General features: G+C 40.8%; 3 protein-coding genes across 3 annotated transcripts; 1 reads left to right on the top strand and 2 right to left on the bottom strand.

The window, feature by feature from the left end:
* Nucleotides 1-39: 39 nt before the first annotated feature.
* LOC133522333 (hepatocyte growth factor-regulated tyrosine kinase substrate) lies at nucleotides 40-26,078 on the bottom strand. Its single transcript, XM_061857657.1, has 13 exons — nucleotides 25,934-26,078; nucleotides 25,597-25,681; nucleotides 25,408-25,511; nucleotides 24,047-24,207; nucleotides 18,435-18,550; nucleotides 17,952-18,072; nucleotides 16,879-16,992; nucleotides 10,707-10,857; nucleotides 9,928-10,088; nucleotides 8,659-8,789; nucleotides 7,652-7,778; nucleotides 6,630-6,827; nucleotides 40-2,303 (listed from the first exon to the last, which is right to left on the bottom strand). Exons 1-13 carry the CDS (start codon nucleotides 26,076-26,078, stop codon nucleotides 1,041-1,043), a joined length of 2,877 nt encoding a protein of 958 aa, XP_061713641.1. The 3' UTR covers nucleotides 40-1,040.
* On the bottom strand, nucleotides 12,419-15,269 carry LOC133522331 (targeting protein for Xklp2-like). Its single transcript, XM_061857655.1, has one exon. It carries the CDS (start codon nucleotides 15,232-15,234, stop codon nucleotides 13,825-13,827), a length of 1,410 nt encoding a protein of 469 aa, XP_061713639.1. The 5' UTR covers nucleotides 15,235-15,269; the 3' UTR covers nucleotides 12,419-13,824.
* Nucleotides 15,567-16,030, top strand: LOC133522332 (U6 snRNA-associated Sm-like protein LSm5). Its single transcript, XM_061857656.1, has one exon. The coding sequence runs from the start codon at nucleotides 15,698-15,700 to the stop codon at nucleotides 15,983-15,985; it is 288 nt and encodes a 95-aa protein (XP_061713640.1). The 5' UTR covers nucleotides 15,567-15,697; the 3' UTR covers nucleotides 15,986-16,030.
* Nucleotides 26,079-27,790: the final 1,712 nt, after the last annotated feature.

Below are 27,790 nucleotides of genomic sequence, written 5' to 3'. Positions count from 1 at the left end.
TGCTGACATTGGGTATTTAAAAAAACAGTACAAAACAAATAAATATTTTAAATGTTTTATTGTATTTATACATCATAGATCATAACTTAGATAAATAACAAAACATCTATCAGCAAATAAAAAAATCGGTAAACAAAAATATTTTCAATTTCTAAATATAATTCTTGTATTATCTAAACCTACAAAATGACAAATATTTTACATGTTACACATTTACATACGTTACATTACAAAGGCCATAAGAACGGTTCCTCTAAACAACCACACCAAATGAAAAGTGAATTTCAAATGAAGACTATTAATTTTCCTATAAATTATAAAACAAATCGCAATGTTTGATCGGTAAATACAATCAACAATATTGATGAAAATGAAAAGCGTGAATATATCATATCATTATAGTAAGTTATAATATAAAAACATTTATTATACTATCAATATTATAATTTCAGAAACGCTATATCTTACTGTGAACTCTAAAAGTGCTTTTTATTATTGCATATCAATTTTACGTTACGTACAGATGATACCAGTCATTTCATTAATCTCCTATAGGCTCCCTCTGGCCTACTGCCAAAAACGAAAATAGAAATTTTGTTATCTGCTTCTCTATCGCTCAGATATGAAAGATTTGAGGCAGATAACGAAATTTAGATCTTCGTGTTTCGCGGTAAGCCCTCAGGTGTCCCATATACAATAAATTTTATTGCACAATATAATCTACCGACTACACTGCTATTGTGGGGCCAAAATCAACTTGCAGGTTTTCAACTTTACATGCATATAATGGCCCCGCAATAGTCTGTAAAAACATAAAATGTCCATATGTTGCAGCCAGACTACATAAAATGGCAGTCAGGTAGACAATATTGTCAATAATACTCCGTCTTTACACTTGGAAGTTTTACTTTCATAAGCATTTAAAATGAGATAGCAATAATTTTTCATTCAAATATACAACTGTGTCCCTATCTCCCTATATGATTAAAACTTAGCAAGTGAATAGAACTTCCAAGTGTTGTCTATGGGCCCTAGCAGTGCTAATCAAAGCTAATAAGTTCCGCCGTGTTGTTGTTGCTCTCCGACTTGACAGGTGTTTGTGGTTGAGTCTGTGGTTGGTTCTGATTGGCCGGTAGCTGAGTGGGCGGCGGCGCCGGCTGGCCATTGGTGAAGTTTTGTGAAGGCATTTTGACTGGCTGGCCTTGGTTGTTTGGCATTTGTTGAGGCGGTATTTGTGGACCGGGCGCCATTTGTTGCATGGCCGGGTTTTGAGGCATAGTCGGATTTTGAGGCATCGTTGGATTTGGAGGCATTTGTTGCCCTTGAGGCATCTGTTGAGGCATTTGACCCATTTGCTGCATCATCTGCGGATTTTGTTGTCCTAGCTGGCCCATGTGGATGGGCGTTTGTCCCGCGTTCATCATTGGCTGTTGAGGAAGGCTCTGTGGTTGCTGGCCTTGAATGTTCATTTGTTGTCCTGGCATCGGCTGGCCCGGCATTGACATGGGTTGCTGCATGTTTTGTGGTATCTGCTGTATATTCTGATTATTATTAGGTTGCGGCATACTTTGATTTTGTGCTTGCTGTCCTGGTAACGACATGGGTTGCCCGGGCAATTGAGGTTGCTGCATATGTTGAGGCTGACTATTCGTTTGGTTCATCGGAAACTGTGGGTTTTGGCCTTGCATCATGGGCATTCTCATGTTTGGCATTTGCATTCCGAGCATAGGGTTAGCCTGTGTTAGCTGAGGCTGGTTTGGTTGTCCGAGAGACATAGAAGCCATCATGGATGTTGGCGGTTGGTTCTTGGGCTGTTGAGCCTGTCCATTTTGCTGTATGTTTGGTCCTGCGAACATCTGTGGGACACTCTGCCCAGGTTGGGCCATCCTCATCTGATGCTGATGCATCATCATTTGCTGGATTTGCTGCGGGGTCATGTTCGGTCGGATGTTGAGTGGGTTCATGGATGGTGAGGTCATTGGAGCTTGGCTCATGGTCATGGCTGAGGTGGGCATGGCGAAGGCGTTGCTAAGTTGAGGCATGGATTGGGACATTGCTGCAATTTGGTTGGCGTTGAGAGCCATGGCTTGGGATATCTGAGGTTGTCCAGTTGGAGGGATAGTACCATCTGTGGTCTGCGGGATCATCTGGTGGAACTGTGGGTTGGCGTAGATGGGCTGGTTGGGGAAGCCGGGCTGGTACTGCTGCATTGTGACTCCCGGCATGTAGAAACCGGTGCTTGATGCCATCAAGTATTGGTGTTTCTGTTGTTCTTGTCTCATTTGCATCTCTCTTTCTTGTTCCTGAAAGGAGAAACCATGCGGTAATAACACTTCACATTGAACAATGGTTTTTCATTGTAATTAATATTATTAATTTTAACTCCGTCATAATAGTGACGCGAATGAGGCATTCCATAAAAAGGTCTATTTTGTCGGGGAGGCATTATATACCGTTGAATTTAAGTTACCAAACATTGGCTTCTTAACTTTGTCATTGAATTGGTTTAAATGAAGTACACTGTACTTTTCTGGAATGCCCCATCCCCCAATGTCGCTAAAACAGATTCTCGATTATCACACTGATGCGAATACCGCGATGCCCGACCGCACACCGGCGGTGCGGATTCGAACCCAATGTCATAAGCCTGTATCTTTGGATATGTAAATAAATGTAAATAATGTGTTTTTTACATTTCTGGGTACTTGAAACATTTATCGGTTAACCAACCAAATAGAAAATTGCCTGGATCTGTTCCTCATCGTTCTTCTAACCTATTTCATTTAATCGTGTAATGTTTTCGTCTACACTCAAATGGCTAAATATTAGATTTCGTTTTAGGTTCTTTACTATGGCGAAGTAATAGCAAATATTACAAAGCTAAATTACTATTGATAAATGAAACTATCCCTATATATTCTTATCAACAAAATAGCATGATTATAGCAGCTTCGTTGTTACGTTGAGTAAGATGTATATCATACTAAAACTTCTTTAAGTTTTGGCACATCGATTTAAAATTGATTTGAAGAAATTTCTTACCCAATAAAATACCTAATTGTAGTTTGTTTACATTCTTTTAAATTATTAAAGATACAGACTATAAGTCCGCCTTACCTCAAAAGAGCAGTGATTGTACACAACACTTCTCCCTCGCGTTGTTCCGGCAATTTGCCACGGCTCATGGGAGTCTGGGGTCCGCTTGACAACTAATCCCAAGAATTAGCGTAGGCACTAGTTTTTACGAAAGCGACTGCGATCTGACCTTCCAAGCCAGAGGGTAAACTAGGCCTTATTGGGATTAGCTCGGTTTCCTCACGATGCAAGTCGCACGCTCTTACCGCTAGGCCACCAGCGCTTTTTGTATTGTACACGAAAGTAATAGAATAGTATACGGCGGCCTCGGCCTGCGCCGCCACGCGAGCGTGTCCAGTAGAACACTAGTATACCTGCACCCTCTGCAGCGCGAGCTGACGCTGGTACTGCAGGTACTCGTGCTTCTTCTTGCGCATGGCCTGCAGCTTGGCGGCCATCTGCATCTGTCTCTGTCGCTCGGCGGCCTCGGCCTGCGCCGCCACGCGAGCGTGTCCAGTAGAACACTAGTATACCTGCACCCTCTGCAGCGCGAGCTGACGCTGGTACTGCAGGTACTCGTGCTTCTTCTTGCGCATGGCCTGCAGCTTGGCGGCCATCTGCATCTGTCTCTGTCGCTCGGCGGCCTCGGCCTGCGCCGCCACGCGAGCGTGTCCAGTAGAACACTAGTATACCTGCACCCTCTGCAGCGCGAGCTGACGCTGGTACTGCAGGTACTCGTGCTTCTTCTTGCGCATGGCCTGCAGCTTGGCGGCCATCTGCATCTGTCTCTGTCGCTCGGCGGCCTCGGCCTGCGCCGCCACGCGAGCGTGTCCAGTAGAACACTAGTATACCTGCACCCTCTGCAGCGCGAGCTGACGCTGGTACTGCAGGTACTCGTGCTTCTTCTTGCGCATGGCCTGCAGCTTGGCGGCCATCTGCATCTGTCTCTGTCGCTCGGCGGCCTCGGCCTGCGCCGCCACGCGAGCGTGTCCAGTAGAACACTAGTATACCTGCACCCTCTGCAGCGCGAGCTGACGCTGGTACTGCAGGTACTCGTGCTTCTTCTTGCGCATGGCCTGCAGCTTGGCGGCCATCTGCATCTGTCTCTGTCGCTCGGCGGCCTCGGCCTGCGCCGCCACGCGAGCGTGTCCAGTAGAACACTAGTATACCTGCACCCTCTGCAGCGCGAGCTGACGCTGGTACTGCAGGTACTCGTGCTTCTTCTTGCGCATGGCCTGCAGCTTGGCGGCCATCTGCATCTGTCTCTGTCGCTCGGCGGCCTCGGCCTGCGCCGCCACGCGAGCGTGTCCAGTAGAACACTAGTATACCTGCACCCTCTGCAGCGCGAGCTGACGCTGGTACTGCAGGTACTCGTGCTTCTTCTTGCGCATGGCCTGCAGCTTGGCGGCCATCTGCATCTGTCTCTGTCGCTCGGCGGCCTCGGCCTGCGCCGCCACGCGAGCGTGTCCAGTAGAACACTAGTATACCTGCACCCTCTGCAGCGCGAGCTGACGCTGGTACTGCAGGTACTCGTGCTTCTTCTTGCGCATGGCCTGCAGCTTGGCGGCCATCTGCATCTGTCTCTGTCGCTCGGCGGCCTCGGCCTGCGCCGCCACGCGAGCGTGTCCAGTAGAACACTAGTATACCTGCACCCTCTGCAGCGCGAGCTGACGCTGGTACTGCAGGTACTCGTGCTTCTTCTTGCGCATGGCCTGCAGCTTGGCGGCCATCTGCATCTGTCTCTGTCGCTCGGCGGCCTCGGCCTGCGCCGCCACGCGAGCGTGTCCAGTAGAACACTAGTATACCTGCACCCTCTGCAGCGCGAGCTGACGCTGGTACTGCAGGTACTCGTGCTTCTTCTTGCGCATGGCCTGCAGCTTGGCGGCCATCTGCATCTGTCTCTGTCGCTCGGCGGCCTCGGCCTGCGCCGCCACGCGAGCGTGTCCAGTAGAACACTAGTATACCTGCACCCTCTGCAGCGCGAGCTGACGCTGGTACTGCAGGTACTCGTGCTTCTTCTTGCGCATGGCCTGCAGCTTGGCGGCCATCTGCATCTGTCTCTGTCGCTCGGCGGCCTCGGCCTGCGCCGCCACGCGAGCGTGTCCAGTAGAACACTAGTATACCTGCACCCTCTGCAGCGCGAGCTGACGCTGGTACTGCAGGTACTCGTGCTTCTTCTTGCGCATGGCCTGCAGCTTGGCGGCCATCTGCATCTGTCTCTGTCGCTCGGCGGCCTCGGCCTGCGCCGCCACGCGAGCGTGTCCAGTAGAACACTAGTATACCTGCACCCTCTGCAGCGCGAGCTGACGCTGGTACTGCAGGTACTCGTGCTTCTTCTTGCGCATGGCCTGCAGCTTGGCGGCCATCTGCATCTGTCTCTGTCGCTCGGCGGCCTCGGCCTGCGCCGCCACGCGAGCGTGTCCAGTAGAACACTAGTATACCTGCACCCTCTGCAGCGCGAGCTGACGCTGGTACTGCAGGTACTCGTGCTTCTTCTTGCGCATGGCCTGCAGCTTGGCGGCCATCTGCATCTGTCTCTGTCGCTCGGCGGCCTCGGCCTGCGCCGCCACGCGAGCGTGTCCAGTAGAACACTAGTATACCTGCACCCTCTGCAGCGCGAGCTGACGCTGGTACTGCAGGTACTCGTGCTTCTTCTTGCGCATGGCCTGCAGCTTGGCGGCCATCTGCATCTGTCTCTGTCGCTCGGCGGCCTCGGCCTGCGCCGCCACGCGAGCGTGTCCAGTAGAACACTAGTATACCTGCACCCTCTGCAGCGCGAGCTGACGCTGGTACTGCAGGTACTCGTGCTTCTTCTTGCGCATGGCCTGCAGCTTGGCGGCCATCTGCATCTGTCTCTGTCGCTCGGCGGCCTCGGCCTGCGCCGCCACGCGAGCGTGTCCAGTAGAACACTAGTATACCTGCACCCTCTGCAGCGCGAGCTGACGCTGGTACTGCAGGTACTCGTGCTTCTTCTTGCGCATGGCCTGCAGCTTGGCGGCCATCTGCATCTGTCTCTGTCGCTCGGCGGCCTCGGCCTGCGCCGCCACGCGAGCGTGTCCAGTAGAACACTAGTATACCTGCACCCTCTGCAGCGCGAGCTGACGCTGGTACTGCAGGTACTCGTGCTTCTTCTTGCGCATGGCCTGCAGCTTGGCGGCCATCTGCATCTGTCTCTGTCGCTCGGCGGCCTCGGCCTGCGCCGCCACGCGAGCGTGTCCAGTAGAACACTAGTATACCTGCACCCTCTGCAGCGCGAGCTGACGCTGGTACTGCAGGTACTCGTGCTTCTTCTTGCGCATGGCCTGCAGCTTGGCGGCCATCTGCATCTGTCTCTGTCGCTCGGCGGCCTCGGCCTGCGCCGCCACGCGAGCGTGTCCAGTAGAACACTAGTATACCTGCACCCTCTGCAGCGCGAGCTGACGCTGGTACTGCAGGTACTCGTGCTTCTTCTTGCGCATGGCCTGCAGCTTGGCGGCCATCTGCATCTGTCTCTGTCGCTCGGCGGCCTCGGCCTGCGCCGCCACGCGAGCGTGTCCAGTAGAACACTAGTATACCTGCACCCTCTGCAGCGCGAGCTGACGCTGGTACTGCAGGTACTCGTGCTTCTTCTTGCGCATGGCCTGCAGCTTGGCGGCCATCTGCATCTGTCTCTGTCGCTCGGCGGCCTCGGCCTGCGCCGCCACGCGCGCCGAGTGCTCGGCGCGGAGCGTGTCCAGCGCCGCGCGGCTGTCGCGGATTTGGTTTATTTTGTCCTAAAAAAAAGAATCGTGAGCACATGCCGAATAGATCTTCGTCTCATATCGTCATAAATTAATTAAGTGACGGACCTATGAGTTTAAATTGTTTAATGATTGAAAAAAGAACTCTTTGTATTTTTAGTAAATAAGGCATATTATTCCATAAAAGCCTATCTTGATGACAATAACAAATAAAACAATAATTATAATCATGACTAATGATAAATTTGTATTGTAATTTTAAATGTAATTTAATTCTAATTTATTTATTTTATAAGTTATATTATAAAATTTGATTCTAGTTCCCTTTGATATTTGTATGCCAACCGGCAAAACATGACCGTTAAGACCTATGTCTATCTATGTTTTACAAATAAAGCATTATGATTATGATTAATTATGCGAAGTGTTGAAAAATACAGTAACACGGTATTAATCAGGAAAGTAATTACAAACAAAACTGCAAGAAACGTCAGTTAATGTTTATATTTAAAAAAAAGAATATTTAAATGTCAGTGTTATGTCACCAAAAGAACTTTATAAAACTATTTAGAATCAGTACTCCTAGTGTAAATATTTTCGACAGCGAAACGTGACGTACGCGTTTGCGTTAAGTGTCATTTTGTATGAGATTTTTGACTTTCCAAAACGTCCCGCTTGGCGCGCTGTTCAAAAACCCATACAAAATGAGACTTAACGCAAACGCGTACGTCACGTTTCGCTATCGACTAAATTTACACTAGGGGTACTGAAATATAAATACATATCGACTTCTAAATGTGAAGAAAAGCCAAGTCAATTTTTACCATAACTGAAATGAAAATAAACATGTTCAATACCTGAAGGCTTTCAAGATAAACTCGTTTGTCGTCCTGCTGTTGTATGTAGCGGAGCAGTTGAGAGTGCATCGCGGTTATATTCATGAACAGGGATTGCACGGATGTGTCGTTCGCGATGGATCGGCCTCTGCATAAGAAAGCAAAATATAAATACGTAGCTCAATAGATAAGTTTTGCAATAGACAAATATGAAACATCGTGGCCTAACACATATATTTTTTTAATATTATATTTCCATAGACAATGTTTGAGCAAAAAGGTTTTTTATTTTATTTACTTATAAAAAATTGATTTAAACTTTGAAAACGTCGGCGTGGGCTAAGGGGCGAATTAGGCATATTTTATACAACATTTTAATTTCATACAAAGTTAAGATTTTTTTTAATAAGCAAATTAAAAAAAAAGTAGATATTTTCTAGCCAATCATCGTCTAAGGAAATATAGTTTTAAAAAGTATATGTGATAGGCTACCTATTTGTTTCATATTTGTCTATTGCAAAACTTGTCTAGTGACCTATGTATGGATAAGATCAATACGAAGTGTTGTTGCGGGCCTTTCGGGCATTCTCGGCTCCGTTCGGCTCAGCATTGCTCCGAGCAATTATAAGGGTTGGCAGAACTTGACGTCCCTTTGCGCGCACAACCACAAATAAAGATAATGACTTGAATTTTGATAACCCTATATAACCGAAAGGGATAGTGCCGTACATTACAAAGACAGCAGGATTCGTCCCTGAATCGCTGTCAAACTTCTGTACGGCAGTATCATGACTTATTCTGTGCTGCAGAAAAAATGACTGGCCTTTACATTGGGACCTGTTTACCCGTTGATTGGCGTACCGGACCGCGACCTTGGTCCGGTCAAAATATTTCTTTCTCGCTCTTAATTATAGCAGCGGCCTTAACGGACTTTACTTTCGAATAGGCCTCGAACCGGACCAAGGTCGGGGTCCGCTACGTCCGTATATGGGTTCAATAATTCAGTAAGGAGTGTAAAAATAACGTACCGGGAAGAGTTACTCTTCATTCGGTTAACAAAAATCTCGACTTGAGACTTGAGTTTTTCCACGAACTCGTCAATTTCTTTGTCTTCGCTGTCGTCCTCTTGCGCCTTGCTTGTGGCAGGCTTGGCATATTCCTGAAAAAAAAAATCGTTTCAGACAGAATATACAAATAACATACTAAGGGTGCATTGTTAACCACTACTTAGTAGACGCACTAAGCTATGGATCTATAGGACTGTGATTCGCCCCATCCGGATGTATGGGTGTTAGGTTTGGACACTAAAACTCAAAGAGGAGAATAGCCTTCCAGTCACAGAACGTAAGGTGTTAAGGAAGATTATGGGCCTCGTTAAAAATAGAAGATTCGAAAGAATGCCCAAATAGAACAATTAATAGCAGAGCTGAATATAATAGGTGAGACCAAAGCACATCATCTCTGCTGGCTTGGCCACCTCGAAAGGATGGGTAACGATTGGGCAGTCAAAAGGGCTTACTTGGGTCGACCAACTTGACGCCGTCCTCTTGGTCATCCTAAATATCGTTGGGCGGATAGAGTGGATACAGATTTCCATTAGCTCGGCGTCGGCGAAAGGTGGCGTAAATTCGCTCTGGACCGAGCAAAGTGGCGTGCTCTTGTGTTGGAGGCCAACACTCATTTTAGGTCGTCGTGCCAGTCAAGTAAGTAAGTAAGGGTGCATTGCACCAAAACGTTTGTCACCGTTTGTTCGCAAAATTTTATTTTATACATGGGAAGTTTCATATTTCACTGCTGACGAGGGACATAGATCAGCCCGTCAATTGTGGCGGGTGCAACTGGCTCTAAGACTCGTAAACTAGTGTACAATATTGTAGCTGAAAATGTGAAAATACAGCATTGTATGAAGTGTCAATGTAGTTTTTTGGTTCGAATGTGTAAGTCATGTGAACCATTCGTGAACCCTATTGCAACGAGGTAAGGTCAATGGTCTGTAATTGTTAGAAAATTGAATCTTGTATTAACACCCTTATAATACCAACCATTCTACGCATGTGTGTATGACGCTTAACGTGTTTTTAGTCTGTATCGCTGCTCTTTTTATTCTCTCTCTTTGGCTTTGATATCGCCCGTGGTCGGACATGTAGTCTCTTAATTTTCAATCACAACCGTTATAATGTAAGTGCTGCGACATTAATCAATAAAGAATAAGTTACTGTCTTCAAGCTGTGACTATTTTATTCCACTGCCCCGCGGAACCTCGGTTCTGCACAATAGTAATGTGTTGCTACTAGTACCTCGGAGGTGTCGCTGGTGGTGTGCGAGACGGGCGCGGTGGGCGCGCTCTGGCTGGAGATGCGCTGCTCCCAGTAGCTGCGGTCCAGGTAGCGGGACAGTTCAGAGTTGGACTGGTTCGCGTGCTCTGGGGACGCGCTCACGGATGACGGCGTTGGCGATACTGTGAATAAAACAATACAATTTATATTAATAGTCAAATTGTCCATATCAAACTAATTATTCCAATTTTAGTCACACCGTGACAGACTACTTATTCGGACTGCGATTTCGCATTCACAAGTCAAAGTAGGTATACGAGTTTCTTAAGTAAACTGTAAATATTTCATGCAGGTAATTATTTTAAGTGCTACGTCCTAATACTACTACTGGCCTTAAGCGTCTATTTCAGACGATCTATGTTGCAATGTCTAGAGACATTACACCGCCTGGGACGGAGTCAAGGAAAACGCAGGGATGCCCAGCACCTGCGCCACCCTCTCGACCTCACTGGCCGGACCCACAGGAAAGGCAAGCCAATACGTGTGGAGCAAGGTTGGCTGCTTGGCTGCAGGAGTCTACCGCAGATTACAGGTTGGACCCTACTCACACCTAACGGGGACTCCGTCCCGGGTTTGATTTTGGAATTTTCCTTCTCCTAGATAAGTTCAAAACTACCAACGGACGGACGGACGGAGGAACGGACGGGGTACGTCCTAGTAGGATCTATGATTGTACTTACTTAATTCTAAGAACATCTGTTACGAATAAATGAGTTAGGATTTTTGAGATAAATAGTTACCAGTTGGGTGCGTCACAGGGTCGGGCGCGATGTGCGAGCGGGAGCGCGTGCGCTCCTTCTCTTTCTGTTCGGCCTCGGATTGACTGAGCGCGAGCGCCAATTGTAATTCTTCTTCCTCTTGCAGGTCCTGCTCGGATTTGCCGGGACGTTTCTGCTTCAGATTGAATAGTAATTAACGTAGGAAATTGTATTGAATATAATAGATATTTATTCGCAAAATAGGTATATACATATATGTCAGGAACTATGGACGTATCATACTGGAGACAGCACATCAGAACCTTTAATCATGGATTACGAGGGGTTTCAAAGAAATGCGATGATCAATTCAGTCTACTGGAAAATACTGATTACAAATCATAGCAAACATTACATTTCTTAAGCAAACCAGTGGGTTAGACCCAGGAACCGCCACCGACGTCATCTTCTCCCGTTCGTTCTCATCTAAATCCAATGCCGGATTTAGAGGTCTGGAGGCCTCGGGCAATAAAGGAGTGGAGGCCCCCTGGCCCTAAATTTTTTCCAAATAAAATGGTAAATTTACCGAATTCTCTATTGTAGGGGGCCCCTCTTTTGTGGAGGCCCGGGGCAGTAGCCCCGGTTGCCCTCCCCTAAATCCGGCCCTGTCTAAATCATAACTTCAATTGTATTGACAGCGCTGGGCGCACTCTATAACGCCTTGGCGGAACTGCGTCGAACGCCACTCACACCCTAGCTTGCTCTATTTGTCAAATATGGCGTGATGAAACGCCTCTGAAAGGCGATAGATGAATAAATATTATAGCTTATTATTACACAAATTGACTAAAGTCCCACAGTAAGCTCAATAAGGCTTGTGTTGTGGGTACTTACACAACGATATAAATATTTATAAATACTTAAATACATAGAAAACACCCATGACTCGGGCACAAATATCCGTGCTCATCACACAAATAAATGCCCTTACCAGGTTTTGAACTCTGGACCATCGGCTTCATAGGCAGGGTCACTGCCCACTAGGCCAGACCGGTCGTCAAAATAGATGCCACGATTCAGTCGTTCTCCGACATATATGTAGCACAATGGACATCTGGTTATTTCTGAATAAATATATATACTCTAAATCTATTATAGGAAATAGATAAAATATCTGTTTATAATTTTAGTATTTTTGTACGTTTTGTGGGTAGATGGAATTCCTAAAAAATAAACCATACGCTTTGTTTACGAAACAAATAAACGTATATATTTCCTAATTCCATGTAACATCAATTGGTAAGCATGATGAAGGGACAATTAGAAAAACATCACCAGCACTTGTCCTAGACGTGGGTTGAACAACTGATGGAAACTTGTTTCATTTCTCGAATGTATGTAGTATTTTTTTTTAATAAAAAGTAATTAAATGTTGCATATAGCGCTGTTGTAACACGGACATTACATTTAATTCAACCAAACAATTGAAAACTGTAACATATTATCAACGTCATTTGAAACATCAATCGTCTGAGATAGTACTTACGTTTAGTAGCAAATGTATATACCTATACTCGTACTTAACACTAATCAATATCTAAACAGGCCCTATGGCAAGTTTATACACTCGTAAGGGCCTCCGAAGTGGAGTTAATTAAAATACCGGTCTTTGAGAAAGTTACCTGTGTTTATTCAGCAATCCCAAAGAATATTATGTTTTAATTTAAATAACAGTTAAAGAAAATAACAATATAGTAAGTTATAAAGCTTTTAATAAAGTGAGTTACAGTTAATTTACACAATTACTAAAACAATAATCATTATTATGTATGTATGTAATGAACTATAAACGGAAAACATTATTACAACATTTAAACTACACAATACAAACTATCTCTAAACTAAAACTACTCAAAATCAATGAAAATTACATGTAATAAAATTTATGTAGAAATTACTAATGACTTGACTAAGATTAACATTATTGTCAATCAGTCCAAAATCTTAAATCATTAACAATATAATGTCTATCCCTAATTAACTAGAATGATCACAATTATGTTCAAGTTATGAGCATTCCTTTCTCCAGGTAGAGAGTGTCTTAAATCATTAACAATATAATGTCTATCCCTTATTAACTAGAATGATCACAATTATGTTCAAGTTATGAGCATTCCTTCCACCAAGCAAAGGGTGCATCCACCTTACTATTGGCAAAAACTGTCCAAAATCTCCTAACTATGGTCCCCAACTAACTTGGAATATTGGTTTACTTGTGACTGTCATTTGAAATACTTAGTTCTGAGTCAAGTTTAATGTATAGCGGAGAACATTTTCTGCTAAAATACTATAAATAACATTTGTATTGGTACTTAATTAAATGGGCCATTTTCAAACAAGAGTACTTATTGGCGATTGTTAATAATGCACTATTTCTATATAGCTTCAGTTTGAAATTGACCTTATCAACAATGGACAATGTGGTTGCTTTTGGTTAAAAATGTCACAAATTTTGAACTATAGTTACCCGACCACCTGGTTTAGGTACCATACTTTACACAGTCAAAGGATTTTGAGTAACTTTTTAAATTAAAACAGAAAGTCTAGACAGAACCACTAGAACAGCGGAACATTACTGGTGCATTAGAGGGCCTACACTTATAAAACACAATGACCACTGATATGTTGAGCGGTCAGACAAAACATCATGAACAACACAGCATAACTGAATTATTTCATCATACTTCGATCCCTATCCACCGGTAATGTTTCTCATTTGATCATCCTTCTAGTGTGCTGTCACAGGCGGCTTGACAATTGAATGAAGTACAGGACAGGCAATAATAAAACGGAACAGTAATTTCTAAAGAAATTAGAAGGTGAACATGTTTTTTTGTTTACTTCTCTTGAAGTTTCCATTTCTGATTGGCATTTCAGAATTTTCACAGCCTTATATAATAAAATTATCAATATAAAAGTAATGCAAGCATGATTGTTACAATTTTTCAATGTGGTGATTTTTCTATGACTATGTCTATTATTATATACAATCAACTTCAAGTTCATTGAAAATAAATAAAATTGTTTCTATACATTACCAAGTCTGTAGGGAGAAGAGGGATAAATGCTATAAAAAATGTGATCATTCTAGTGTGCTAGTCTATTCATGTTGCTTCAATCTCCTAACAAATTTAGGGGTTTCAGGCACTGTTAGTGGAGCCACAGATTTTTCGGGAACAAATGGATGGTGGACCACAGGAACTGGTTTTGGATGGTGCACCAGTTTAGCCCTCAGTTCAGCATTAGCTTGCTCCTCTGCCTCTCGAATTTCTTTCTCTCTCTGTTGTCTAAGCCTCTCCTGTTCCTCTTCCTTTTCTTTCAGATTCTTATCAAATCTCTCTCTATCCACTGCTCTCTTTTCTGTTGTTAGCTGGAATGGAGCAGGTTTTAAAAGTTGAACTGGCTTTAGTACAGGTTTGAAAGGTTCTTTGTATAATACTATAGGAGGTTTGGCTTCAAATTTGAAGCGGTTCTCTTTATTTTCTGAGGATGCTGAAGATGAACCACATTTGACTGTAGCTATTTGCATTTGCTTCTTTACAGCTCCTGGCAGTGGCTGCGCTTTAAATTGAGAAGCTTGTTTGCGCTCCTCTTCAAGTTGTTTTTTAATTCTTTCTTCACGACGGCGCTTGATTTCTTCATCTCTCTTTTCAAATGAAAATGGCTCTGCCATAAGGGGTCCATGACGAACTGGCTTTTCAACAGGCTTGGGTGGTTTAGGTGAAGAGTTGTGCATCTGACGGGGTGGTTTGTAGTGGAACTTTGGAGAGACAGGTACAGTGAGAGGAATAGACTGTTTCGGACACACCTGTGGTTTCTCAAGTATGTGTTTAGGTGCAGGACGCGCTTTGAATACAGGAACATGTATGGGTGGTGACTGAGCTATTTTTTTATTCACTTTAGTCAAGTGGAATGGTTCAGGTACTGTTGGCAATTTCTTTGGCACCTCAGGAAGGTTTCTACAGCCTTCAATCACTGATTTCGGAATAGGATTAGCTTTAATCTTGAATTTTTTTATTTCTTCTGCTTCCAATTCTTCTTTTTCTTTTTGAGATATAACGTGAAGAGGTCGGGACCGTGCCTTACATCTCAACATGGGTGACTGCGGAATAGTGAGCCCTAGCTGCTCTGGAGCTACACTAGTACGGAATGCTTGAGGTCGACTTGAATGGAAGCGATTTGGCGTATCTCTTTGATAATGATAAACTCCTTCAGCCATAGATACAAATTTCGTTTTCGACAGCTCGCCCGCTCCTGTAACTTTACGATGCCTGTGATCTGCATGTTCATGATATCCTAGTTTGATGAGGTCCGACGTAAGTGAAGCTAAGTCATTCATAGACATAGATTTCCTCATTCCGCCATGTTCGAGTTTAATAAAATCATCCAAATTATTGTGATCGCCGAAGTCTTCCTCAATAGGAGTAACTGGCTCGTCCTTTATGTATAATTTACCAGTAGGCGTTAAGTATGTATCACCACGATAACTTGTCACGTAATTTTTAGACATTTTTAATAAAGTACACTCCAAAGACAGTTATTTAACGCTTAACAAAATAATATCATCACAATTTATCGTCCGTACGTCGTTAAAATTCAAAAGATTTGTTGAAGAAGCAAATTTTTTTTTTTGTGCAGTCTAGTTGCCTTGGATTCAAATCAATTGGCCAAGCCAGTATACGGTGTTACCATACCCAAGTAAAAACCGGTAAGGCCGTAGTATAGCCATAGTGATGCGCCAACGCTGTTTCAGTAACATTGTATAATCGTTTGTTGTGTGGAAAAGACTACGACTTATCTATTCCTCAAACGCAACTGTCAATTTGGATAACCTTGATCACAGTAATTTCCGTTCGATGCGTTTGTTGTGAGAGATTAAATGTTTCATATTTCACAAATAATTACGTCCAAATTGTGTGTAAACTAACTATAATATCTTGGCAACGTAGAAGGAAATCTACCTATCGCAAAAAATGGCTCAATCGTTACCAAATCCAAACACGCTGTTGCCGCTAGAATTAGTGGACAAGTGCATAGGTTCCCGAATTCACATTATAATGAAAAACGACAAAGAAATGGTGGGAACTCTACAAGGATTCGACGATTTTGTGAACATGTTACTTGATGATGTGACGGAATACGAATCAACGCCAGAAGGCAGAAAAATAACCAAACTGGACCAAATTCTACTAAATGGAAATAACATTGCAATGTTGGTGCCGGGTGGTGAAATGCCAGGAGAAAATTACGAAGCCCAGTGATATTTGTAGCATAAATAAGTTAATAAAATAAGTTTTCTAACCTAACATTTGTAACAATTCAGTAGTTATATATAAAACCCCATAATTTAATTAGTAGCAGTTATTTAGCTTCACTTCATAGTTCAAGTGGAATATGTCGTTTTTGAGTTTTTGGAATTTTTATTTTATTTCAAATAATCAAATTTGAAATTTAAATGACATAGTCAGCCGCCTACTACTCCAAGGGATAAGAAATTTCATGACATTCATATACTAGCCGTGTCTTATCCAACCTCGACATTGGCAGAATCATCAACACCTTGATGGAGCCATAACACGAAAAATTGATTGATTGAACATGTTAATAATGTAGGTCAGCATTAACTCCCTCAAAAACTTCATACATTTATTTTGAAAATGGCTCCATATATTAAAATGGCCTAAAATATATTCTCAATTACAGTCGGCATCAATAGTAGTGGATGAAACAATTATATACAAACAACAAACATACCCCTTTTAGTTAAGCTATTAGAGTATGAATGTAGATATTTTTGATGCAGTCTGATCCAGTACTTTTGATGCTGCCTACATTAGGGTGGGCACTCATGTATGGAGGAAAAAAAGTATTAGTTATCCTTTGGGCACAGTTATAAAAAGTTATATAATAATGCCAATAAACAGTACTTCAAATTATTTTGCAACCTGAATTCATTTTCTGCCTCTGGATCCATTTCAAAGTTTTGATCTAAATATTGATACATTTAGTATGGTCTGTGGAGTATATCTATGTTGTCTCTTTATTCAAACATTAGCTGAAATATTACATTGTTGGATCGAAATAGCATGAGGTAAATAAAAAAAAAAGTAATCAAAGGGAAAGACTTTTTTTCAAAATATAACAATGTCCATACCTGTGGCTGTGCCGCAGCAGGGCCATAGTCACTGGAGGTGTCGACTATCTCCAGCTTCGCTGTTGAGGTTGGCGGGCGGCTCACTTTGTCGTAGCAAGCATCACAAACCCGAACCTGAGTAAAACAATATTCCTATAGTCTTCAGACCTTAAAATTTGCAAAAATTTAGTCTTGTGCCATGTGTTAATGTTAACTGCAGGATGGGGTCGATAGGTCCCATGTAAAGTAAGCTTAATATTTATTACAAGTTGACAGGAAGATGTTAAAGTAAGATCAAGCCTTTTCCTGAAAGTGCTACTAGTAAAAGGGTAAAGAAATATTTTCATTTATTTATGGAAAGTACTTTCTATAAGAAGAAAAACCTAGAAGACTTTAAAGAAGACATACATATGGTCTATCGCTTTATATGCATGTGAGACATGGACACTAAATAAAAGAGATGAACAATATTTACAAGCAATAAAAGAGATGAACAATATTTACAAGCATCGTTGAGATGTGTTGGTGAAGAATGGAAGGAATAAGTTGGACAGAAAGAGTAACCAAAGAAGCCGTTCTAAAAAGAGTGAAGGAAAAGAGAAGCTTAATGAGCATTGTTAAAAATAGAAGAGGAAAAATGATCGGCCACCTGCTACGACACGACCACTTGATCAGAAACATTATAGAAGGGAAAATAAATGGAAGGAGAGGGCGGGGAAGACCAAGAAAAAGTTATATGAGCCAAGTAAAGGAGCATGTAGGAGCCGTACCAGGACACTAAAGGGCTGGCTTCGGATCGACCAAGGTGGAGGGAACTTCATCAAGCTGCACCGACAAGAGCCCTGCTCTTAAATTACAGAAGAAGAATGGAAAGTACATCAACACTCGGACCAAGCTAAGTTGGCAACAGTTTTGATAGCCCAGCCTGTGCAAGTGTTAATTAAACGTCATAATTTCATAGAAGTTTGATGTTTAAAATAACACTTTCACTGTTTGGGCTGTCAAAATCGCTGCCAACTGGTCTTGGTCTGACTCTCTAATCTTTTGAATTGAAATGAAGACTGACCAGAGTACATAACCCATTTTAAACCTACCTCCTTCTCAATACCGAACTTGGGCAAAGTGGAACTCTTTGAGCTGCACTGCTGACAGAACACCTGGCCGCAGGCTCTGCAGTGGTGCCGACGGACCATCAGGGAAAAGGCAACTCGGCATCTGTGTACATTTACGTTGGGAAATTATGGTATAACTAACATCCAGCCAGTGCAGTGCTGATAGCTGCATGGTGGGGTGTATGATTTCAGAACTTCTGGCTTATGCCAATGAGTTTCTCCAGGCACATACATTGTCACTTTTATTAGTGTTCTAGTTAAAAGCCCGAAAGGGAAATCTGTCAAACAAACATGAATATTACTTTACTACAATAGGAAATCTTTAATATATTGTAAAAAAAATCGATTTCCGCAATTTTGCTGTCCATAAAATTAGCAAATTAAATTGAAAATGTAATTAATTTGCAGATATAGTAAGAAAAGCCTTTTCATCAGGGTAAAATTTAGTTTTATATACATACATACCTATGGCACACTTCACCGTCAGCCCACTCCGGGGCAGTGTCAGCAGAGAACATAGCGTCAGACTCCTTCAGCGGTGGAAACTTGTATCCTTCAGCTTTGAGAATATTCACCGTGTCCTGTTGACAAGCATTCTTCGTTAGTTCCAACTAAAATTATTGGTTGGATAATGTAGACCCACATACCTTATCACATTTTTGCCACAACTAGGTCAACTAGAGTATAGCAGTTCTCATATCTTTTAGTTTTCTTTTTCTCTCTCTCTTCTTTTCAAAAATGCAGAAAGTGTAAGCTCTTGAAGTGGACACAAACTACTTTTTTCTAATTCACCCCTTGGGAAAGGACGAGGAGAAACAGAACTCACTGTATCGGGCAAAACCGTACGTGCACAGCTGTATTTCTATATTACACAAGTAGGAAGGAAAAAATGCACTTTAAAAACTGAAAATAATAAACTGTTATCATACCATTTTAAATATATTATTTCCTCTTCACTTATTACAAATGATTTTTTTAAACTACAATAGCAACAGGCAGAACACAAAGTAAAAAATATTACTTTTAACGAGTCACTGAACAGTTAAGGACATTGTATTGAGTAAATGCGAGTGACGTTTTGCTTTGTTTAGGTACGACCAAGATATGACTCACTATCACTGACAGGTAGGCGATAACGCAACTCGCGTCATGAAGTTGTAACGGGGCCTACCGCGAAAACCGAAACCTTAGTGAGAGTAAAAGAGAAAGATCCCCGCAATTTGCGAATTTCGGTTTTCGCGTGCGTGCGAATTTACAAGTGCGACAGAGAGGCAGCACGTCGAACATGGTTCGCGGTACGCCCTCAGTAACCACAGGCTATGAAGATAAACACAATAATACTTTAGGTTAATAAATAAGAGGGTGTAGATATTATTTTTCACCACACCAGCTCGTAAAGGCTCTCTTTATTCATCGAATACTGATGAGAAAGCTGCATTTTATCCACAAGAGGAAGTCATTTGATGCCAATTTTGAGTTGTTTCCTCATGTCAGCTGGTAGAATTGATCATTGCGTTCATTTGGATCCGATTTGTAATATTTTACAGTTAGTATTTTCTTCGCATTGGTGAGTGGTGAGAAATGTCGTGTTACACTCAGTAGCAAGTTTGTAAACCCGCGTGCCTTGAAACACTCAACGCTCAAGATTACACTTTTCGCACCCGCTACGCTCGTAGTTCAATTTTGGAATATCAATGGGGTATCAATATTAGCACGAAGGTTTGACAACAACTGTGCCCTAGTAAAACAAATACTATTAATCACTACTAATATTATAAATACATAAATGCGAAAGTAAAGGTCGGTTATGCCTTATGCCAAACCGTAAGTAACTAAGTATGTCGCCGCGCCGTTGAAACGTTCGCAAAATTTTATTGTACCTAGGGCTTGCACGAGGCATCTGAAATGCATGGGAAGATCCGCGGATCCCGATCCAGATCCGGATAATTTCCTACACTTCGGATCCGGATTGCAAACCCTACTTGTACCTATTGGGAAGTTAGGTTGTTCACTGCTGGTTGACGTTGATCAGTCCGTCAATAGTGGTCGGTGCTGGCCTTTACCCTGTCTGTCTGTTTACGTTCAAACTGTTGATCCGATTTAAATGAAATTTGGTATGGATGGAGATGTTTCCTAGGGATACTTAATCATTCCTAATTAAGTCTCGGGCTCAAGCTAGTAAGTAGATGATCCGGAGGTCGCGGGTTCAAACCCCGGTTCGTACCAATGAGTTTTTAGGAACTTATGTACGATATATCATTTGATATTTACCAATCGGTTTTCGGTGAAGGAAATCATCGTGAGGAAACCGGACTAATCCCAATAAAGCCTAGTTTACCCTCTGGGTTGGAAGGTCAGATGGCAGTCACTTTCGTAAAAACTAGTGCCTACGCCAAATCTTGGGATTAGTTGTCAAGCGTACCCCAGGCTCCCATGAGCCGTGGCAAAATGCCAGGACAACGCGAGGAAGAAGATTAGATACCATTCGAGAAACAGGCCCTTGTGCAAATCTGTCTGCTAGCGACTACTGTTATCTAAGTAATTGTGAGGCGATAAGGTCAATGACCTCATTCGCATGTTGTTGTCACTGGTATCTCGTTTGAAATGAAAACAGCCGAGCTTATAGGTAGGCTGATACGATTATACTCTTTTCTATACGAAGTATGCTCTTTTCTTGAAGGTTTGAAGACTTTGAAGGTCGTATCGGTCCGGAAATACCGCAGGCGACAGTTCATTCCACAGTTTAGCTGTGCGAGGCAGAAAGTAACTTATCCAACTTTAAAAAAAAAAAAAAACGTATATTACGCATCTGTAGTTGCCGAGTGTAACACAATTTGAAGAATTTAGAACCACTTTACGAAATTTTATGTACATAGATTGTAATAGACGGTTACTTACAAAACAAACAAATACCTAAAGAAATTCATATTATGACAGTTGTTTTCCAGAGAACTCTCGATACAAATAAACACATTAATAATGAGGTATGTTTAACAACTATTACTGTAATTAATTATATTCAATCTTTAACTTACTCTCATAAATGGTGCTGTCATTTTATCACTAGGAAACGTACTGTGTCACTGGGCTCTGAGCAGTGTCAAGTGGTAATGGAGCCTAATTAGATTAGCTGGCTTAGAAATCAATAAAATAACAGTAGTTTAAGTCAAGAATCACTATGGAAAATATTATTTTTTTATATTTTGTGTCCAATGGTTGTTGTTTAGACCTAATTTTAATAAGTTAAGGTCAATTCCGGGTAAGTGCGGCTGGACTGGACGTCACATTGGGTCTGTTTACACATTGAGTAGTGTCGGGTCATCCATTAATTACATCACACGAATTTCTAGGTTTTTTGACCCCTCCCCCTCCTTGTCACACTTAGTCACATTTGGCAAGCCCCTACTCCCCTGGTGTGACGTCACATTTTTGGCAATTTTGTTTTCAAGGAAATCGGCAAATTGAATTAGGTATCAAGGTATCATTCATATTTTATCAAAATATTTTTGAAAAAAAGAAACATTAGTAATTTTTTTTACTCGAAACTGATTGCGTAAGAAAATTAAACAAATAAAAACGATTATCGTTCCATAAAGTTGTTATTTAACTGTACAGCGAATTAAAAAAATATTTTTTTTTTCCTCACTTTTCGCTTACTGATGATTTGATGAAGTTAAAGTGACGTCACAAAGTTTGTGACTCCCCCCTCCCCCTTGTGACAACGTGTCACATTTTCTTGACCCCCTCCCTCCCCCTAAACGTGTGATGTAATTAATGGATGACCCCTTATTGCGAATTCATACATTTATAGACCGTGGGCCAGCAGCACATATCGTCAGTCATTGCCTCCCAGCTGATAGTTTAGTTTAGATGCCATCATGAATTAAAAAAACAGTCATCCGATTGTATCGCGGTGGAAAGACCGTTAGTTGATGACATGAACATGTAAAAAATACGTGCCTTACCACTTTATGTCCGCAAAGTATGCGTAATGTGTAAATTGCGCAACCGTTTATTTGGAACGCCTGATGGAATGCCACATGCAAATTTTCATTTTTTAATTACTATCCTTAAAAGTTAAAGCGCTTATTTTTTACATGTTCATGCGACCAGCTGACCGTTCTTATCATCGCGATACAACAGGCTGACGTTTTTTTAAAATTAACAATTGCATCTTAACTATCATTCAACGGAGCGGCAGCTGAGGTCCACGAGGGTTCCTCATACATAACCGTTAACCACTATACGATTTTTCGCCCAGGAGGCAATTGGTTATTGAAATCTGTTCCTGGCTCGCGGTCTATTACCACTAAACGCAAATAGCAAATGTATGAACTCGCAATAAACACTAATCAATGTGTAAACAGGCCCCAATGCGGAGGCCAGCCACACTTGACCATATACCGCACTTATTCTTATTGACCTTAGGTGAAAAAAAATGTAACATCGCAAGATTGTTCCTATAGATTCTTAAAAGTTTCTCCAACACCAAGTGTTGTAAGATAGACTTAATTGAAATGGTGCCATAAAGAGAGAAACCGTATTATTGTATTAAAACCAAATTGTGACACATTATTAGCGTACCTATCATATTTTAGAAGCCGACTGTACTGTGACCTTAACATTGTATGTTTGTGACCTTGACTAGCTGGAATTTGTCAATCAATATTCTACGTTAAATAGACGCAGGCCTTGCCAAGAAACTACAGTTTAATGTACTATGATCATAAAAATGGCGGGTTAGAGAAGATGAGAAAGGATGACTCACAATACACTTACATACCTAAACGTAGTACTTACTGTATTGTTGGTCGACCCTTTTGATACGATAAAATACAGTCAACATCAAATACATAGTGACGGCCAAAGTAGGCAAATATATCGTAACACACCTTTGTTACCATAGAAAAAGGGGATGTGGTCCTATATATTACAAAGTATAGGTGGCAAAGCGGGCAGAATGCAACGGCCCCTGGCCTGGGGGCCTACCGCAAAAATCGAAATTCGCAAATTGCGGGGATTTTTCTCTTTTACTCTTATCAAGACGTAATAGGAGTGACAGAGAAAAATGCCTGCAATTGACGAACTTCGATTTTCGCGGTTATAGCCCTGACAGGGGCTTCAATTCGACCGAGAGGCCGTGAGCTGAGGTCCACATTGTCCCCATACGATAAGCCTAGCCAAGATACAATAGTACATCGACAAACGCCATACCTGTCAGCAATTGCCATCTTGGCTAGCTCCCTTGATGTGAAGGAACGATTGAAGAGTACCCGGGCTAATGTCTACTTTATTGGGGAGCAAACATCAGTAAAGTCTCCTTGTAGTTTAAAATAATATTATAATCATACTAGCAAGTAGTTATTGCTGATGATAAGAATACGCGTACATTCGTGAAATAGAAACACTTCTAATTAAGATAAATAAGAAGATAAAAATGTATGTAAATAATGAGAGCTAATAATTACAATTTGGGCGTTGCTATAGGAAAACGACAGTGACAAATGTGAAGTAGTTACCTAAGCACCATACATAAACAGATGATAAATATTATAGATAATTAAAATTTGCCCTACCTTAACATTAATAAACACATCAAAGGAATATAATCTACTAGCTAGCTATTATTACGACTCCATCCGTTTGGGATTTGGTCTACATTCCCTCTCTACACCCAAGGGGTTGATTATAAAAAAAGTATCTCATGTCCATCTCCACGGCTAAATTCTATTAAATTCGGATCACTAGTTTACCCGTTAAAAGGTAATAAAGATATAAAGAGTTATTTCACATTTATGATATCAGTAAGTATGAATTTGATTATCTGACAATTTTTTTCCAATTTTATGGATAATTGTTGCAATTGATCTGAATGCTTCCCCTACTTTAGATTATAATGTGCTTCAGGACAATGAATATACATTACTAATTGATTTTTGACCTTCAGAAGCATTCTGTCAAAGTGTTACTTAAAGACACTACTTTTATGATATTTCAGGACACTAAAAAGCTGTTTAGTCATTGAAATCATAAAAAAATGGTTGTGAAAACACTGTGTAATAGTGTGCAAAGCATACCTGCACTGCTCTATACTTTGGATTGTTCCGGAAGGCGAATCCCCATGCCTGTATCAGTTCCAAGATCTTGGTACGGAGGTTCTCATGTTGGGTAGTCTTTACCAGGTCCCGGAGCATTTCACAGAACGCCTTTGAAGCCACCTCATCATGTATGCCGGAGCCTGGGAGAATGATAAGCATGTTAACAAAACTATAGTAAAACTGAACTTTTCGCATTGAGTTGGTGCAATTAGAAGTTCACCTATAGCTTGACTGAAACCCATTTACCTATATTATGGTAAATAAAAATAGATTAAACTTAACCATAACCACATCTATAATCATATGGGTTTTTGGTGTGGGCGCGTTTTACACCAGTCAAAAAATAAGGTAAAAACTCTAAAAACCAATACTATTTTAATATTTTTAAGCACATTGGAGCTTACTACCTAATTTTAATTCATAGTTTGGTAATTATTTTACAATAAACAAAATCATGCATGTTTATGAATAACTAACTATGAATATACGTTGTTACTTATTATTTATATAAATATTATTGGACATTATTACACAAATTGACTAAGTCCCAAAGTAAGCTCAATAAGGCTTGTGTTGAGGGTACTTAGACAACAACATATATAATATAGGTATAAATATTTATAAATACTTAAATACATAGAAAACGCTCATGACTCAGGAACAAATATCCATGCTCATCACACGAATAAATGCCCTTACTAGGGTTTGAACCCGGGACCATCGGCTTCATAGGCAGGGTCACTACCCACTAGGCCAGATCGGTCATCAAGTTATATGAGTTTTGTAATCTGGTTTGTGATTTTATTATTCATAGTCTATTTAATGTTAGCTGCAGCAATTAGTGTAGCTCGTCATTAACCATACTTTGTATCAGGTCCTTCAGGCCACTGCCACAGTGAGTGTGTTAAAATGTCTTAATTATAGAGGAATGGTCTGTATTTTTGAAATGATAAGTATTGACAAGAATGCTCACATGAAACACAAGCATATTTTGTATTAAAAATATCTTAAAACAGAAAAATAATACTTCAAGCTTTGCATGAAATATGATACATGATTTTAATGTAACCAAGAATCTAATCAAATGTAATATGAGAAGATAGTGTAATCATGTAGCACAAATGGGCTGAAAAGTGGATTTATTATTATTGGACTGTAAGGATTGGTTGCACTATTTATTATTGTCAAAATAATTGATAAATTTTATTAGATGGGAATTTCTACAGTTTATTGCTGAGTGGTGTTGATAGGTTAATTGTGGTTGGTGCAACTGACCCTAAGCAGTCATACTAATTGGTCACTGAGTCATTTAGTTATGAAGTAAATGAGTTTACCCTTACCACAGTTTTTTACAACACTCTCAAGGGTGAGCAGTGCAAACATGGCCTGATGTGGGTTCTGAGAGTACAGCTTCTTCTTGATGGCAGCAACTGCGTATTTTGGCCTACAAATATTATCATACAAACATCATAATATACAAGGAAATAATGATCAAGTAAACTTCATGTTTCGTAGTAAATTATACATACGTGCAATCATTTTGCCGAATCAAATCACATATTTGTAGAATAGTCGGCCAGTCTGGATCCAAACGTAGATTACTTGTGGCTTTGTCTGAAATTAAAAATTTCATAACATTTCAATCATGTTTGCAGGAATTTTACAAAGACTGTCATGCTACCGTTATGTCGGGCAAGATAAGTGATTCGTGTTAGAAACTTTTTATACGTAGCAAAAGAAAGTGAATCAGAGAAAATTCTACTAGGTAGAGATATCGAGAGATATTGGAATTGTCAACTTAAATACTAGAGTTAATAATAGCTACTGTATAGTGTACTTTGTATAAAGTGAGGCTTAGAGACTTACCGAGCAACTTATCAAAATTATTTGCTCGAAACATATTACTAATATTATTAAATAGCTTTTGTTTTAGAAAATCAACAGTGATTGATTTGGGACAGAAAAATGACAGCACACTTTTGTCAATTTTATTTTTTTCTAATGTTGGCATTTGTAGTGTTGCCATACTAAAGACAGAGGAGTGAAATGTATTTTTCTATTTAAAACGCATTTTTATAATAATCGATGCATACTTTGAATTTAAAAATAAGTTACATTACACACAGTAATAACACAATGTACAATTTAAAATAAAATAAATAAATGTTACACGATGTGACATGAAAATCTGCATGATATATTATACTCCAACACAAACGCTCCTCAATCGGGTTATCATAGATATAAATGATATAGGTCGAGTATCTTTATCATTTTTATTTACTATGTTATCATACACACCTTAATAAATTACTCATTCTTTACTGTTTTCAAAAATAAGTCAACGGTAACGTTTTATCACGTTCTCATTTATTGTGTTTTTCATATATTATAACATACTAACTGAACTACCGTTCTTCGTTTCAAATAAGATTTAAAAAGTAATCACAAGATAGAAAACTTTACAATGAGTGATCATAAATTGTTCATTGCTACATCTTACTTCCAAAAAGAGCTAGATGTGAATAAAAAACTCTTGGTAAAATTTGATTCGGACTTGGAACAGTGTAGTAAGCAGTTAACTGCAGTTAAGTTGCAAGTGACGAAACTACAGCTTCAAAATAAAGTGATGCAGACCACCTACGATTATATACTGGAATTAAGAAGAATGTTAAAGAAAAAGCTCTCAGTAGAACTTTGATTGTGCTAGACAGTGTGTCCAATGTTTGAGGAAAACAGAATAGGTAACATTTAATATGAATCGCCTCCTTACTATTTTCTTTTTGACTCAACAGAAATGCCACTTACGGCAAATTTTAATACTTGTCGCTTTTTCATCGATAAACTGGCCTATCTTCTTTTTTGGTGCAATAAAACTTTATTCTCTATTGTAGATGGCGCTACTTTAGCGGGGTCAATACTCTTTGACGGATCCCTTTGTTTGACATAATTATTGAAAGTCATAATGTAATGATAGTCATATTATCATTAGTCATAACTCTGAAACCGTTAACTTTTCAGGAATTTCCTTAGATTATCCTATAGATTGGTTAGGTTAGGTTAGGTTTGTTTTATGGCAATCCTGAAAAGTTACGCGTTTCTGAGAAAAACCAAATTATGACTAACGAAAATGCGGACAAACAATACATTATGACTTAAAACTTTATGGGAAACAATAGAGACCCACTCTTTGAACGCCTTCGGTGATGACAGTGCTCACTTCATTAATACATCCGTTTGCTTACCAAAACCTAAGCTGTATTGATTGAGTAAGATGCATAAAGTCAAACAATTTCGTGCTTCGAATTTGATAGAGGTAAACGAGATGGCGCTGTACAGCTTCACACATTTTAACGTTGACGTTTGACAATGGAGAAGGCGGCCGAAAGCTAATTGTAGATGGCGCTACTAGAGTTTGAGACAACCAACTCGTTGTGTGAAATTTATAACTTAAAAAAAAAATTGTATTTAATAAACCAATGTTTAATAAAACTTCATAATTAAACTCTCTGTATATAATTATTAAACTTTGTATCTGAGGCCGAGAAACTGTCGGATAAAGTTTCAAAGCCATTCAAATAAAAAGTTTTGTTTTGACAGGAGCATGTAGGATATTTTCATGTACGTAATAATCGCCTGTTTAATGCAATAAAATGGATCCTCATGAAAAATATCGATGTCTGACTGTAACCCAGTTAAAAGCACTTTTACGGGAACGTAAGG

Source organism: Cydia pomonella, chromosome 10 (assembly GCF_033807575.1).
Source record: "Cydia pomonella isolate Wapato2018A chromosome 10, ilCydPomo1, whole genome shotgun sequence".
Lineage (NCBI taxonomy): Eukaryota > Metazoa > Arthropoda > Insecta > Lepidoptera > Tortricidae > Cydia > Cydia pomonella.
The sequence above is the reverse complement of the archived record's forward strand: the minus strand, read 5'-3'. Positions and strand labels throughout refer to the sequence as shown.

Bases quoted from the DNA above. Each gene is read 5' to 3' on its own strand.
- LOC133522331 (XM_061857655.1), bottom strand. From the start codon at position 15,234: ATGTCTAAAAATTACGTGACAAGTTATCGTGGTGATACATACTTAACG.
- LOC133522333 (XM_061857657.1), bottom strand. From the start codon at position 26,078: ATGCCAACATTAGAAAAAAATAAAATTGACAAAAGTGTGCTGTCATTT. The intron at 24,208-25,407 runs GTAAGGGTAAAC...TCATTCTCCCAG, and splicing joins GAGTGTTGTAAAAAACTGTG to GCTCCGGCATACATGATGAG. The intron at 10,089-10,706 runs GTAACTATTTAT...TTTTATTCACAG, and splicing joins CCCTGTGACGCACCCAACTG to TATCGCCAACGCCGTCATCC.
- LOC133522332 (XM_061857656.1), top strand. From the start codon at position 15,698: ATGGCTCAATCGTTACCAAATCCAAACACGCTGTTGCCGCTAGAATTA.